At 44.7% G+C, this 16,517-nt stretch overlaps 1 protein-coding gene across 1 annotated transcript in view; it reads right to left on the reverse strand.

Moving 5' to 3' along the window:
• Positions 1-2,350: 2,350 nt before the first annotated feature.
• The window catches only part of LOC128460631 (neurexin-3b), a 183,415-nt gene continuing 169,248 nt past the window's right edge, over positions 2,351-16,517 (reverse strand). Inside the window, exons 16-17 of the mRNA XM_053445874.1 lie at positions 13,228-13,306; positions 2,351-2,712 (exon numbers count right to left, since the gene is read on the reverse strand). Coding sequence (XP_053301849.1) covers positions 2,393-2,712; positions 13,228-13,306 — 399 coding nt within the window. The 3' untranslated portion in view covers positions 2,351-2,392. The remainder of the gene's footprint in view (positions 2,713-13,227; positions 13,307-16,517) is intronic.

The following is a 16,517-nucleotide window of genomic DNA, read 5'->3' on the forward strand; positions in this document are numbered from 1 at the left end:
GGACAGTGTAAAAATGAGCTCGGAGAGCAGGTGCTGCTGCCATTGAGCTGCTCATAACCCACCCATATGGTTGAGGAGAATCTCATTTAACTGTGCACTCTCACAAAGACCTGGCTCTTAAGAAACCTAAAGCTATTCCGCCGCTGCGGTGAGGACTCTGGACCCCCCCGATAACCGTTTTCTCCCGTCGTTTTCTTCTCTCTCGTTGCATCACTGATCAGTGAATGAATTTGCATAATCATCTATGGTTAAATGACAGCGTGGAGCTACTCGACTCCGGACTTCATTTGAATAGAAATGATACCCCTTTTTGGTATAAAAGGAAATCACTGAAGTGATCGCGAATGGATGGAAAATTGTGATTTCGGTGAATAATCTTCAGGGTAGACGGTATCTACCTCCATCTCCTCGCAGCTTCGCCACCTGATCACACCACGACAATAGATGAGTGACAGCCAGCCGCACTCCAACATCCAAAAAGTTTTTGGGAACAACATTTTTTTTATTTCGGGGAATCGTTTGGAGTCAAAGGAGCATAAGACAATAATAAATAACTGGTCCAAATGTCAAGTACCAACACAAAATCTCAAAGTGAACACTGACTGATTTTGCTTGAAGATAAATGAGAACAAATAACTTCAGCAGTAAATAATGACATAAAAAAAAAAACAACAACATATTGCCAGAGGGTAATGTCATAAAAATAAGACATAAAATCAAGCTACTTAATAACAGCAAAAAAATAAATAATGCAAAATGACAAGTTGAGCAGACGAGAAAATTGACACAGCTTAAAAAAAGGAAGAATAGAAACAAAAATAAACACCTGTTAAGTCAGTAAGGTGCTAGCAACAGATCCAAATCCATCATTATCTGTCTTTATTTTCTTGTTCTGATGTTTTTAAATTTCCAATAAAAAAATAAATCACATGATGAAATTAATTGGAGAATAAAGAGGGGTCCCTAATACAAGATCCGAGGGAGGTGTTTTCTGTTCGACTTGATGGTCAAATATTCATGCGACTGAAGAGAAACACCATCCAGAGACGAGACGTCTAATCTAACAACATTTGCTCTGGCCTAAACAAATGTTCCTGTGCACATCTTTTTTTTTATTTATCCCCAGGTGTTCCTGGCGAAAGAATAAAAATCTTTTTTTGTCATGTTGCTACAGCAGAAAAATCAAATGGTCTGTCTGTACAAGAAGTGGGTTTAAAAAAACTGAACAAAATCTTGGATTTTCTGTACAATGTTGACCTGCAAAGCACAACGGCTATGATGTAATAAAATATGTAAACATATTTGCTGTTTTTGACACAGTCGTCTGTGACAACACATAGAATCACGCTTGTTCTCACTGGAGTCTTTAGTCGGGACGTTTCTCTTTTGTAGGATTGTAAAAAGTAAATCTCGGCCGGGGAAAATTGAGATAACTCAAATTAGTCAGAAAACTGGACCCGAACAAATGAAAAGAAAGAAAACGGGAAAAACCTATCAGAGATTTAAAATTCAGAGAAGTAACAGTGTGCAATTTGCCTGGCGGTTCCACTTTCGCACGCTTGAACACCATCTTGTATTTGGATGCCATGCACAGCAGTCCAATCCTTAGCCGAGACGTGAGGGAGGGAGAGGGAAATATTGAGATACATGACTGTATCACATCCTGCTGAGCGGTCACTGAGCACTGCCTAGTCAGCCCTGACTGCACAACATCCTCCCAAACAAATACAGACCCAAACTCAATCGCTAAATAAATTACAAACGAATAAATAAAAAACAAACCAAAGAAACAAAAAAGAAATAAAAAGACAGCTTTAAGTACATATACTTTACCTCATATCGCATCCATGACAGCTACATTTAATGAAACCATTTGTAATGTGAAATCACGTTTTGACTTCCAACTCTCCCGACAATCATTGTTTCTTGAGGTCCCTCACTTACACAGATGCCAGCACCACGTCACATACACCTCACATGCATGCTCAGAATGGCTGAAATGACAGTGATCGTATTCTACAGGGTTACAATGGACAAGGTTGTCAGATCTCCCAGGGTCACACACCTCTTCGATAGTCACTTGGGGTCTTGTGGATGTTAAAGAGTGATAATTATTCACACTGCCAAATGTCTGCAGCAGGGACTCCTTTTGAAAGGTCTGTGTTGAGTCCCGGTGAAGTTGTACTGCATTGTCTCTCCCTAATGCTTACAATAGTAAGTGTGCTTCCAGAAGCCAAAGTTCTTTAGTAAATGTTTCAGTGACTCAGCAAGTCTTGAGTTCTAAGGAGATTTTTTATCCTTTTTAAATCACAGTTGCCAATATGGTACTGTCAAAATGTTTATAACTTTGTTCCAAACAGTTATTTTCATGTGTTGGGAAATGACTGGATTTCTATACATAATATTCCTTGTCCTTGTCTTTCGGTCTCTTGCTACTGGCGCTGCCTTTGGCGCTGGCGCTGGGTGCTTTATCCTTCACCACAGCGCCATTGGTTTGCGCAGAGTTGCTGATGTAGTTGCGCGTCTCGTCCACCTGGTAGGAACCCTCGTCCCTGTTCCTGTACTTGTACATGGCGTAGAGGAGGATGAGGATGCAGAGGGCAGCGGCTGAGACAATGCCCACCACCATGCCTGTGGTACTGCTGGATTCTCGGATCACCTCGGAAGCCCCCGGGGGCACCCGCCGCACCACGCCGGGCACTGTGGGCAAGGCTGCAGGCACCGTGCGCAGCATGGGCGAGGTGATGAAGGGACCCCGTGGCTTCGTGCCGTCTCCATCAAAGGATGTGGGCAGGGGCAGCAGGACTATGTCCGGCTGCGGGGGTTTTACCTCGCGGTTGTTCATTTTCCCAGCAGGCAGCTTGGGTGGCGTGTCCGAGGGGACCGCCGCCGGTGGTGTGCCCCGGAGGTCGGGTAGAGGCGAGGTGGGTATAGTCCTACCTGCCTCAGAGGCTTTGCTAGGCCTCAAGTCCTTGGCCTCCCACTTGGGTGCGAGGGCTTTGTAGCCACCTTCATAGGCCGATGTGGTCAAGATCTTATCTGTTACCAGGGAGAAGGTGGTGTAAAAATCTTCATCGTCAGTCGGGGGCAGGCTAGAGTCGAAAGCTTCGCCAGAGCCAAACCCCGAAATCACCATTCCATCATCATCATCATCATCATCATCACCATCATCACCATCATCACAATCATCGCTGCCTCGGTCCGACAAGCAAGGTACCCCCGCCTCAGTGGCCATGGCCAAGGATTCTTTGGTGGTCTCAATAATGGTGAGGACGGGGTGGAGGGTTGGGGGGAGGGGGATGAAAGGAGAACGGGTGGATACAGAAGGGATGTCTATGGGGTCCTCGACTAGCACGGGGATGACTAGCTCCCCTCCTGGAAAGCAAAACAGAGAAACAGACACAAGTCAGAAGGTTGGAAAATCTTTTCTCGAAACAAAACAAGAAGCAAACACCAAAAGAACCGAAGAACGTAAAAAAGCAAAGCTCAACAAAGGGAAGAAAAAACGAAACTGAAGATAAACAAAGAAAGAAAAGAACAGAAAATATTGTACCAGTGCAAAAACAATGGAACTCAGAACCAAACAAGACCCAAACTGAAAGAAAACAACAGCCATACATAAAGAATACATTGCATCAAAAGGCTTTGAGGGATGCACAAGGGTGAGCCACAGTAAACCGACTCCTCACACGTACCTACATCTGCTCACATAACAGAGCTACATCTGCGCTGCACTATCACCTTGTTCTATGTGCTGCATGTCGTTGCTCATCAACAAGTCTGTATGTCACAAAGTTTTATATATTTAGTTCCATCTGCCGACGGCTACATATTCCTCCACGTTAACTGATGTTGGGGCTTTTAAGAGGCTTGTTTCTCGGGTCTTTAGGTGTAAATCCCTTTTTCACTCCAGTCAAACACTTTGAGCTCCAAAAGATGTGCTCTGTGGACAAGCAGACGCAGAGGCTATTACCGTTTGTTTGCAATTCAAGTGCAAGCCAGTGGGCCTGAAAGGGAGTTAACTAAGTCTGAAATGAGAACATGTTTGTAAGGTGTTTTCATAAAGCTGATCAGAGAGGCGCTTTCTAACCCCACTGACCTACATCAGCGAAACAAACACCGACCGCTCCTGCATCATAAAGCTGAGGAACGAAGGGATGTTTATGGACTGGAGCTGCTCCAGAGTCCAAGGAAACACGAATTTGAGCCTCTAAAAAAACCCGGCTGATACTTTAATGCTGCGCTCACACAAAACGCTAAGCGGGTTTTCATATTGCGCTATTCACCGGCTCTTGGCTGCAGGGTCGTTTGTGTTCAGTCACGGTACTTTGCACAAGAAGAGGTGCAAAAGAGGAGTGGACGAGCGCTACAGTTGAACCTGTAGTGGGAACGCAGGAGAAGCCAGCCCCCGTCGTGTGTGTGGGTCCACATGACCACACAGCGGGAGGTGTCTTGTCATTTCCAGAGCTACCTGAGGCTGACCAGTGACCATTTTAATGACTGGCTAGCTTAGATCGTTGCCAGGGCTCATTTCCCGCGAGCTTGATACTCAACGCTTTTGTGACATCACATCAGGAAGTTCAAATATTGCCACTACAGCCAGTGAAGACATTCAGTCGTCCAGCCATGTGACACGAACACTGCGTTCATTTGTCTTTATACGCATGTGTCCATTGACTTTGCATGTGAACATATTGCACAAAACAATGTTGCGCTTGGTGTGAAGAAATCATTAATCTACCTGATCTAAAACTCCACCATTAAAAAGACACCACTAACCAGTCGGCTCCCCTACTTGCCCTAGCCTCGTGCCTTTTGACCCCTACAGTTACCACAATGGCACAAAGGCACCGGGCAGTTCAGTGACACCTGAATGTTTGCGGATTGGTTTGATGGCAGAATCTCATTTGTAAGATGTTTAATTACAGTATTGTTCATCAGAGAGTTTAACGAGCCCAAAATAGATCTACAATTAACCACTAATGATGAATCCATATTGGAACACTTGATAACTGCTCATGATTTTCTGGCTAAAGCTGTCGCTGGAGCACCACAAACATTTTGAAACATTCAGATGTCGACTGAAGCTGCGTCTCCTCTTGCCAAAAGTGGCTTGTTTGTACATCGCAGAGGTTCACAAACAGGGCACTATAAAGAGATGCACACCTTTTTTCGAACGGTAGAGACAAAAAGAACACAACAGAAAAAAACGAAGGGAACCGAAAATCATAAGTAAGGCATTGCAAAAGTTCAGAGTTAGAGCAAACATCGTAAAAACATTCACAAAGTAAAGCCACAGATAGAGCTATCCAGAAAGGGATTAGTAATAGGTAAGTAGAAAAAACAGGTAAAAACAAAGTCAGCTCGGAAAATCATAAAAGCCTACTAAAAGAAAATAGGACAGTTTTCAAAAGGAAGAAAGCATACCATCAGTTTTTTCAACTTACATCAACAAATTGCCCGCATGATTTTGGCAGGAAGAAAACAAATTTACAAAAGAAAGTTGTGTAAGAATGCCTTTGGACAGGTTAAGTTAGTTTCGTCTTTAACAGTTTCTGATTAAGTAGTATATATTTCTCTTTTGAGACAGGATGGTACAGGGAGGCAACAACACATACATCCACACATCATGACATGAAAAATAATCCTCACCATTGCGTTCAGGATATCTCTTTTTTGTTCTTTAGATAATCATTTAGCTTTGTATAAAAAAGAAAACTGTATATCTATAACTCTTCCTTCGATAGATTATTCTCTCCATAAATATCTACAGCCGGATCAGATTACTTTTTTTTTTTCTTTTTCTTTTATCTCTATCGACTTTTAACACGTTCATCGGTAATGGACAAACGGATGACTGTACATATCTTAGAATCTCTACGTAAAGGGTTCGGGAGCTGGGAGTGTGAGACGGGGTGGGACCTATGAACAGACTAGGGAGGAAATGACATAGATGGGGGTGAACGTGTACATCAGTTGCCATGTCCATGTAAAGGCGGCACGAAGCGGTCGGGCGGCATTAGAGCTTTTGGCTGTAAGGAAGGGATGGGGATATACAAACAATGAGCATATACATGCCCATCTACAAAAGAGAACAGCACTCTCAACAATGACAGTTTTACAGACCCTAAGCTGCAACTTCTTTGCCATGCACAAAAATTAATCGACTCATTAATTGATTAAATCCAAATTCAATCAGCGGTAAAGCTACTCAATAACAGGAGAATATTAGAGATCAGCATAGAAACAGTTTTTCCACTTTGAAGGCAGCTTCTCTCTTTTCTCTATGAGGACTTGAATTTGAAAGCCAATCTCCGAAACCTTCTGTCGCTGTTACTAAGAGCATTTAGTTCATAGAGAAAAGAGGAAGCTTCATTCGAATAAGGGAAAAATTTAAATTATCAAAACATTGGAAAAATAGTGATTCTTAGCAAATTAGCAGATTCAAATTTGAACATTTTCAGAAAAGAAACATAGAATTAAACATATATGTGTCTTAGCATATATGTACAAAGGAGACAAAACAAAAACTAAAAACAAACTGGCAAGCAAGAAAGAAAGGCATTAAATTTCTCACACTATCAAAGATGAACAACCAGAAAGCACACACTGAGGCAGACAAAGAGAGGGGGGACAGTTTAAAGGCAAAGTGTCACCACCTTCACTTAACTAATAATAAGCTGCTTATTATTAGTTACTTCAATACATTTCTCTTGTTAGTATTTTTCAAAACACGGGACAGGGCGTGCAATCTGGATGTACGTCAGAGAGAGAGAGGTAAATCAGACAAGGTTTTTATTTTGGATTTTAGTTTCACTATAAGAAGTTGGGCAATGCATGCTTAAGTAAGTTGCATTTAGGGAGAGTAATATACAGTAACAATACAGCAAGCCAGGGGTCAGAGGGGGGGAGGGGGCTTTAGAAGGGGTCAAAGGTCAGTGTAAGGTCACTGCCATCAAAGGGCTGTGGGATATTATCTCAGGCAAAGAAACCATTCATCAGAAGTTAACAGGGGGGGGGGACAAGGTGCACCATGGGTGATATACAACCAATATTAAATGGTATTTAGCCCCACCACATTTGCTACTTAATCAAGAGAGGGGGAGTAAAGTGATAATTAATGAGCCTCATTCTATGCAATGTTTAGATGCTCTGTGATCTGCGCATAACCAACAGCCTTTGTTTGACAGATAACCACTGTGCTGGGAGCGAGTTCCACAAGAGGGCGCAGGGGGGGGGGGGGGGGGGCTTTTATCTGTGCCTCCGGTGAGTCTAAGGAGATGTGAGAGGCACATTTGTCTTCGGGCGTCAGGTGTTTGGATTCCTACTCTGCAGGCTGGTTTACAGAAAACCTCATTCATTTGGCAAAAACTGGGCCCATGAGTCAAGCCCTTATTGGAAATATGGCATGTGTCAGGCTGCGTGTTATCAGCTGACGTCTTTAATGTGAATCTCCCCGACTGTCCGACCACGCTCCGGAGATCAGAGTAATGTCTGACGTGATAACAGGAGCTGCTTTTCACCGTGCGGACCTGGTGTTTCATCTCAGCTATGACTAACATCTAATGCTCGCGTTGCACGGCTCTGATAATGTTCCAGCTACAGAACTCCTTGCCTCGTTAAATACACAAAGGCAGCACAGCATACGCGATTTCACCGAGGCTTTATTTAGCCAACTCTGCCCTTGTTGTCTTGGCCTTGTTTGCAACCTTTCGCTCCATTCTCGGCTAACAGCTTTCGGCGACTGTTAGCTTTGCGCTGTATCAACAAAACACTCGGTTGCGAGGCAAAAGCCACTGCAGTTAAGGGTCTCCATTAAAGTCAGTGCAGAGGACCTTGATGTTTTGGTAAACACTTTAATCCTACGTAAGCTCTTGCACAAGCATTGCACATCTTCCTGCGTTTCTGAGGCAGACAAACACTGGGGTTTCTAATGGGTTTGCTTAACCAGATTGCATTTGTTTTTCCAACATTGTCAAGATGGGAAGGGATTTTATTCTAAGCCGCTGCCTCCCTGGCAAATAATCCTCCACTATGCTAGACCTACAGCCAGTTACACCCTTTGCTTTCTTTTTTAGGCAAGAGTGTTTTTTTTTTTGTGCCTTCTAGTCTTTGCTTCAATAAGCATAACTCATCTAGAAAACCGAGAGTATGAAAGAAACTGAATTTTACAGCCAATGCTCTTTTACATCCCATGATGTAAGAAAGACATTATCTGCTCCATGTCCGTGCTGGCTTTTGAAGTGGAATTGAAGGAAATACAGTTTCTACTAAACGGCTGATGGGTCAAATACCTCAGCAACTTAGAGGCTACGAATGCAGAAGTCCCAGAACAGCACTTTCTCTTCACTTTTCCTCCCCACCCTTTGTCTTTTCTCTCTTCCCTCTCCTGGCCTGATCCCCGTGTCCATCCAGCGTTTGCTGAGGCTTCCGAATGGAGATGAATCCCCGACGGTGTGTCAGGGATTTGACGGCGCCACACCACAAAAGCGGGAAGCCTGTGCACCGGCACCAGCCGCGGATGAAGTGAGTCAATGAGATTTCAACGCTGCAAATTGTGGGTGAGTCAGTGGTTTGAGGCCCTGAAATCCTAGTGTGGCTGCTTGTATTGTGCCAGGAGACCTGCTGTAGCAGATTCATTCACCTCTACCCACTACAGGTAGGGAGCTGATTACCAGGGAGCCAGCAACACGCAGATGCTCACTGTCGACACAGTTGAAGGGACATGCCAGGGATTATATTGGTGCGCTCGGCAAAGGCTGAGCATTCTGGAAACATGCACCTTAAAAAGCCGAGCACTTCACCCTGCCATTAAATTATCCTATCTTGCCTGAGCACACAACTGCCAACAGAGGAGAATTTCTCACTGATGGGCAGCATCCTGTCCCATTTTCAACTCCAGGGAGCAAAGAGGTCTTTCCTGTGAGGACACATAAACCACCTCTGGCTGGGGGAAGAGCCCTCGTCCGGGGTGCCCTGGAGCCACAGCGCATGGCAGATAGCTCTTAATCCGTCATCATGTGGCTGGGGCCAGTCTGGCGTATGAAATTGGCATCTCCGGCAGGCGTGGCGACTTGCCCCTGTCAGCTGGTCGATTTGCTGTACTGCCATTAGGCTGCACCTCTGCATTCAGTCGACATGTGTCAGCCGAATAACCTTTAAACTGATCTGAGGCCTGTGCTGAACTGACAGCTGGCCCAATGGGGCTTGACGGAAGTCATCGCTAAAGCCACGAGGAAACTCAGTGATCCATTCCAAAACTTGATTCTCCAGCCTACACGCGGCTCTTCAATGAAGAAGTCCCACAACATCACATCCCTGCTCATCGTCTAAAATGGATTTGAGCTTCTGACTCTCGTCTTTATCCACCAAGGCCAATAAGATGAGGAGACACCTGTACATATGTGTCAGATCATCGAAGGATGTTGAGGTCATATGCAATCATGTAACAATCTATGACCATGACAAGTGCAACAGTTAAACCTGTTTGGTTTGTTTTCTCGACAACAATGACAGAGTTGGTTGTTTGTTCAAACCCACTGAAACCTCCCACCTGTATGTTTATGCTCAGGAGCAATGCAGGAAGTGGTCTGACATTTTCTTTATTGATGACAACAACTGTGGGCAGTTTGTAATGGGACCCTTTCCAAGTGTGAGTAATAACAGTAATGGCTCCATTTCATTTATGTCTTTTAAGTCTTAGGGATTGTGCAGAGCGTCTCTCTAACACAATTTACTGGCACCACAATAGTAAGTGGGACAAAGTCATCAATAATGTTATTAATAACGTCTGTGTGTCTACAGGTCGACATGTGCTCTGCCACGCTGTCTCTGTGCATTTTGGGCATTGGTTCGTCCTATTTTACGTTTGTACGTGTGCTTGTACACTTCAAACTAATTATTCCCATTGGGTCTAACTCATGTTGAAGTCTAATGGGGATTTTAGTAATTCGTAGAAACTGTGTGTAAGAATCAACCATTCTGATTTGTACTTGTGGATTTATGAAAATCATTTGCATCAATTACAGCAACCTAATTACAAATCAATCGCAAAATGTCTCTGATTACATGGTAATGACAAGCTGCATCACTGTTAATCACCGTTAAATTGAATCGGAAATCGACTTGGTATTTGCTGTTCACCCTCAATCTCTAACTGTTTCATCGCTCATTTCCAGGTGGTAGTTTTAGTCGCCGGTGTGTTTCTGTGTTTAGTTCCTTCTTATTCAGGGGATCGAACCATGAGTCACTGCGCGCTGTTTATTTGCTCTCTTGTGGAACTCACGTGGGATTAAGGGAGAAGGTAAGGTTTAACAGTTTTATCAAACATACAGACGACACAACCACGAGACGACCACGTACACAGGACAAGACAGGCAGACGGAGCACAGACAGAGACAGCAGGCACAAAGACAAAGACGCCTCCGAGAGAGGAGGAGCTGCCGCGCGGCTACGGTGGCGGTGCAGGACCGCCATCGTAGCCGCGGACACACAACGACATGTAGTAAAAGCCAGCTGGGGGTTAGCCTGACACTTATGGGTGGAGAAGAAGAAGCACACAAAATGGATGCCAATCATATCCGTGCAGAAGCAGGGGATTTTGGGGAGAGGACACTTAGTTAGTCTATAGCTACGGTACAGTCCAGTACACTGTGCATGCCACAAATGCCTTCTACTTGGAGCAACAGATAGAATAGAAAAACAGATATACTTTGTGGCAATAAAAGTCTTTTTTATGCCATCTGCATTCAAACAGACATGTATATGCAGAAAGGCTAAAAGAAAGGAGGTGGGTGTGTCGGGATGGAGGGGGGAGGGAGGGGGGGGGGGGGGTTAACGCTCGGGAGGGGTAGACAGTGAGTCATTCTTTCACACACAACTTTCTTGAGACAGAATGGGGTTGCCTGCACAAGGCCAAAAAAAGGGGTGATGGCAAGAAAAGATTTTGTTGCCGTTCATTTCCCTATGTTGTATCGAAAAATGGGGGGAGGATGTTTCTTTAGAAGCCATGTGGCACAAAAGAATATAAATAAACACAAACTCGGATGAGGAGGAGAACTTTGAATTTTTTTCCAACCACCAAAAGTTCATGCGGCACAAGATGAGGCAAAAAACGGGAGGAGCGGCTCTATCCTTGCTTGGAGGATGGACGACGGATGATGATGATGAGGAGGACAATAAAAACTAAAACAACCACAACAAAACTGGAAAATAAAAAATCATCCCCACTCAAAACCCCTCAAACCCGCCCCGGCACCCAAACGTTTAGCAAAATAAAAATAAAAAGCCCAAATCGTAAGCGACCCAGCAGTTGGGTCCAAATCGATACAGAGGAGAGATGTTCACATATCACAGGAGAAAAGAAAAGAAAAAACAAAATGCAACAGAAATGAAACCAACACCATGTCATGCAACTGTCCATACAACTGGAAGCGGGGCAAGGAATGAGGGAATGAATTTCTGTGTCCACATGGTGAAATGTACAGTATGTATGAGTGTGTATGACTACATATGTTGCCACTATATGAGGGGAGGGTACCATGTTCGCTGGGCGATAACAAAACTTCTTGCACTACAGCTCCACTTTTGAGAACACTTGGGTTTGAGCTTTTCAACAGTCGGGACACGTAAAGACAAAACACACGCGCTGTGATAAATGTGTCCATTCAATTTCCGTAATCTCTGAATTCAAGAAGCAACTCATGCTCCCAGATAAAGCACCTAAATACAGGGACGAGGCCGCCGACAAAATGGGTTTCGAGGGCCCCGACTGTGTGGTCATATTTTCAAGGAAACAAACGCTATGAAAGTGTGATAAGGACTCAAAGTAAATGAGTTCCTCTCACAGATTGGAGGAACATTTTTTTAATTACGAGCTGAGTATCTACGGAGTTACACGGAAAAGACCTCATTTCGGAGATAAATAAATAAGCGCTCGATTATCTGTTATGTTCCCCGAGCACGCGTACCTAAGAGAAAGTGAAAGGGCAACGCATTGTTCTTACTTCTTTTTACTTCCCTGAAAAGACGACATATACTTGGTCCAGTATATATACCATATTTAGCCAGATTAACACAGAGTTGATTAGTCTGCTGTGATGGCATTTTGAAGGACAGCGGAGCAATCAAATAGCTGCTAATGATTTCCAGAGCGCCTTAGGGGAGACGCTTCTAACATACAGGACCAGTTTCAGCGGAGCCCTCACTCCTGGTTAACATTAGAATCCATGCCCACTCCTCCTGAGTGGAGGCGTGATTGACAGCTGCTCGTTCACAAGTCGTCCAAACCCAAGTTGCCTCAAAACATCCACTCCTTTTTAAATCTGCGGTTTAATTTACAGCTCTGTTTATATTTCCAAACTCCACCGAGTGGATGTCCTATCACTTTGATTTAATCCCAAAGTGATGTCAGTGTGTGTGTGTGTGAGTGTTTGTGTATGTGTAGAGGGAGGAGGGAAGAGAGACGATGCGCACAGAAATTCGAGGATATCTGTTCTCTATTAGAATGTTTCAGGTAAGGCAAGCCTCCGACGAAGGAAACAGAGGTACAAACAAGAGAAGAAGAAGAAGAAGAAGAAGGGAGGAAGAGGCTCTGTTGCAGTTAGTCTGCTACATATCACAGTATCTATGCTGGAAGCATCTTTGTTCTCGAAAGAATCTCAAAATGTATCCTCTGTCAAGAGAGACGCACACACACGCACAGCAAGAGGAAATCAACCATGTACAGAGCAGATACATTTTGAAGCATCAGTGTGGGCGACATGCGGATTGATACTAATTTCGTACTTTATTGAGTAAAGTGTTCCTCTCCACCGAATGCTGAGAGGACAAAATTAGTATCAATGCTGCGTCATGTCTGCAACCAGTGGCCCCATAGCTAAGTGTAACTTGATTTACAGGCGAAAGGTGTTTTAAGCTTTAACAGTGGCTGACGATCAGATGTATGCATTTACTTGTTTACAGCTAAAGTTGTGACTTCGGGCATGCTAAGCATAGAGACACTCAATTCTTACTCCAAAGAGTTCCTTAAGCTTTAGAATTACAGTGAGAACCCTTCGCACTAGTGTTTATTACTCATTACTTTTGGGCTTTTTTTTTTTTAAGTTACACTTGAAGCTCCCATGGGACATGATGCTAGGAGGAGACTCTCCTCGGTAGCAAATCAAAGAAAGAGAAGGAGAAAAAGACCAGGTTCAGAGCAAGCACAACTCGACACACCCATCCCACCTGCATGTCCGGAGTCACACTCCTCCAGGTCCTCGTCGTCGCTGGAGCACTCCGCTGACGAGACAATGTCATCTGTCGTCTGTGGAGAAAGAGACACATCCACACACACACACAAACACACACATCCACACACAGGGAAATGGGGTTAGGGCCTGGGCAGTATAGTCAGTACACAGCCATTCCAGTCAAGGATATCTCGGCACACACAGACCTCTCCGCCTGTCCTTCGGCTTCCATATATCACTTGGAGTCAATCATATTTCACAGTGTTTATCATTCTTCACTTTATGTGCTTTCCACCTCCACAGATAATTGTTTTCCTTCACCCTCCGCACTCTGCCTCCGGTAATTTATCGGCCCTCTCCTCCTCCGTCGTCCACAATCAATGGCCCCACCAAGCCCTCGCAGATCAACACCGTCCCGGCTTCTGATTTGTGCTAAAGGGTGCGGAGGGAGGGTGGGATGGGGCGGCAGACTTGCTAGCTACAGCCGAACCGGCGATGGATTATCTGCACCCTCCAGTTCCCACTATTCTGATTTATCCCACCCCCCAACCCCCCTTCCCTTTTCCCCCTTTCTTCGGGTCGACCCATGGAGGACAGAAGGTGGGGGGGGAGGTTGTATTTCAGCAGGGGTGCGCCGGGCAGCCGGCGTTTATTAGAATGAATCAGCGGGGCGATAAAATAAGCCCTGTCACCGAGCAGGGTTATGAAATCAGAGTGCTGATTGAGTTTTCCAGTCCTGGTCGAGGGTGTGGGGCTCTAAATATCATTGAGTTTGACAGACTAATGAAACGCGCCCCCGTGCTTGTGCTGCTGCTTTCAACAGGGCCCAGAGAAAGCTGTCCACCAATACTGCTTGCGCGCACACACACACACACAAAAACACACACACTCACACACACACACTTGCTGATGTTCATTATAGAATTGTCACAGTGAAAGTTGATTTTCCAAAGCATCCTCCTAATGCGTCCTATGACTAAGCATGATGAGCTGTGCTCCATTCTGCATCAGAACATGTAATGTGTAAATGTGCCATGGTTCCGGTGTCTGTAATGCAGCACATTATGGACTGTACTCCAGCATGAGGAGGCAAAAACCGAGCAGGAGGGGAGGCTCTGAACTAAATTGCTGTAAAATACAGCCCCTTGGTGAAAATGACATTATTTATTGAAGCCACATTACGGGCGTAAAAGTCTTGGTTATTGCTGAAAGAGGGTTATTGCTTGTTACTATGATAGCGGCGAATGTGGGAGGCAGGGACACAGAGAGAAAGAGAGAGATGAGAAGCCCAAAGCCAGCCGTCTGTTCCAGCAATTCCATGGTGACACCATCGTGCCATAACCCAGGACTGGAACCACCGCCTTTCTCTGCAGCTGATGCCGACTCCATCTCGACACAAAGGAGAGGTTTTCACTGCGGCGGATTCACAAAGCCTCACACACTGATCTACATGTGAACGTCTCTCATTACCTGCGTGGCCCGGTTCCTTTGCTCGACATTAAGGCTGCAACAACACAAGGTTACGCTTAAGTACGAAGAGAGCGATATCAGAAGGCGTCTTCTTCTCCCATCTAAGGGGCACTGTGATGAATTTACAATTTCATTTATTTCTTATGCATAAAGAAAATAAAATCACTTGAATAAAACATGAATTGCTGTAATGAGCCGTGTATAATTTGTAGAGGAAATCTTTGCTCATGTCGAATCAGACACTAAAAATGAGCTACTTTTTTTTACACGTATTCCCTCTGCGGTGCTGTGTAAGAGGAGAAAACACTTTTCATCACCAGACTGTCAGTCTTACTAAATTTCCAGATGCTCGCAGCATCACTGCAGCAATTTGCGATTATGAGAACTTTTATTGGGGTAGTTGTCGCTGAGCTACACAGCCTCATCAAATGAGTTCAGACACTTCTCAATCAACACCCATCGTTCTCCACGTGTGATTCTGGAGCTGTAAATGAACGCACCCACTGTTATACTGGTTATATAAAAGGGAGGAGAAACACGCCAGTGCAACATGACAGACACCGCGGGAGAGGATTCACTTCCTTACACCAAACTCACAAGTATGCGTCCATTAGCACTGTACGGTGGACGCTTGGTGCCGGCGCAATGGTCATAAAATAAAATCCACGGCCTGTTTCATGATTTGATTGGCTAACGTCTCCTTTTTGGCCCGATTGGCTGGTGCTTGCGTTTCTTACAAGTCGATGCAATGCAACAGAACCCCGATGCAGTTCGGCAAAGCATGACATCACCCCATTCAAAGTGAATGGGAAGCTTTTCGGTTGAAGCTTCCAGCGCATGTGTGTGACTCCTGTAAAGGATCATTCAAAGGTAATGGAAAAAAAGTGACTCATAGATACATTTGATTACACACTAATAAAAACATAATTAAGAATATTATAATCTAGCCAATCCATGACCCTAAGAGCCTTAACACACTTTGCCTCTTTTTTCTCGTCTGGTGTACCCACACTCCAATCTTCCCATCTGAAAAACAATTTTAATAATTGTATGAGGAGTGACATTACTCTAAGGAGGTCAAAGGTGTTTCTGGCTAATCAAGCAGCCCTGCATTTTTGACATGAAATAAGCCTGAAATGTTTATAATCTCTCTCTGAGCTCTTTTGAATTGTTGTTGCACCGAGGCCACAGCCGCAGAGCTCCTGCAACGAGCGTCATCAAACATTTCATCTCGGAGCCTCTCCACATTAAAGGGAAGAGCTGACAGCCTCCGCTCGGGTATTGTAAAGGTTGCATTTTAATGGTAGAAGGACACCCTCCTTTCAATATATCCACTTTATCATTTCATTGACAATCATCTACAGGCTCGTAGTGAGAGGCCCACTCTCATCTCAAGCAACTTTGATTCCACTCGGAGAAATTGAAGAGGGCTTTCTGAAGTGTGATGTTTGACATTTGGAGATTCACAAGACGCGCGCCTGATTCATTTTCATACACACACGACGCATCTCTGCGCCCTCACAACGCTCTCGACCGGAGTGCTTCTCACGAGGGGGCTTAGGGGGGCATTTTCCCCGCATTTGGGCTAACGCAGAAGCAATGAAGTGACAAGCAGAGCTCACAGTCCCTCTCTCAGTCGACCAGAGACGTCGATAATAACATATGGCATGAGGCTAGATGTTGTAAATGCAAAGGGAGCGCATGGAGGCGGAAAAGGCATAGGCTGCATTTGTGCAGTGATGGGAGCCTGCAGCGGGGTATAGCATAATGATGCGGTTGGCCAGCAGGACTACAAAAACTGATTTCACAGCTGGG

The sequence above is a fragment of the Pleuronectes platessa genome, chromosome 17 (genome assembly GCF_947347685.1).
Source record: "Pleuronectes platessa chromosome 17, fPlePla1.1, whole genome shotgun sequence".
NCBI classification, from domain to species: Eukaryota; Metazoa; Chordata; class Actinopteri; order Pleuronectiformes; family Pleuronectidae; genus Pleuronectes; species Pleuronectes platessa.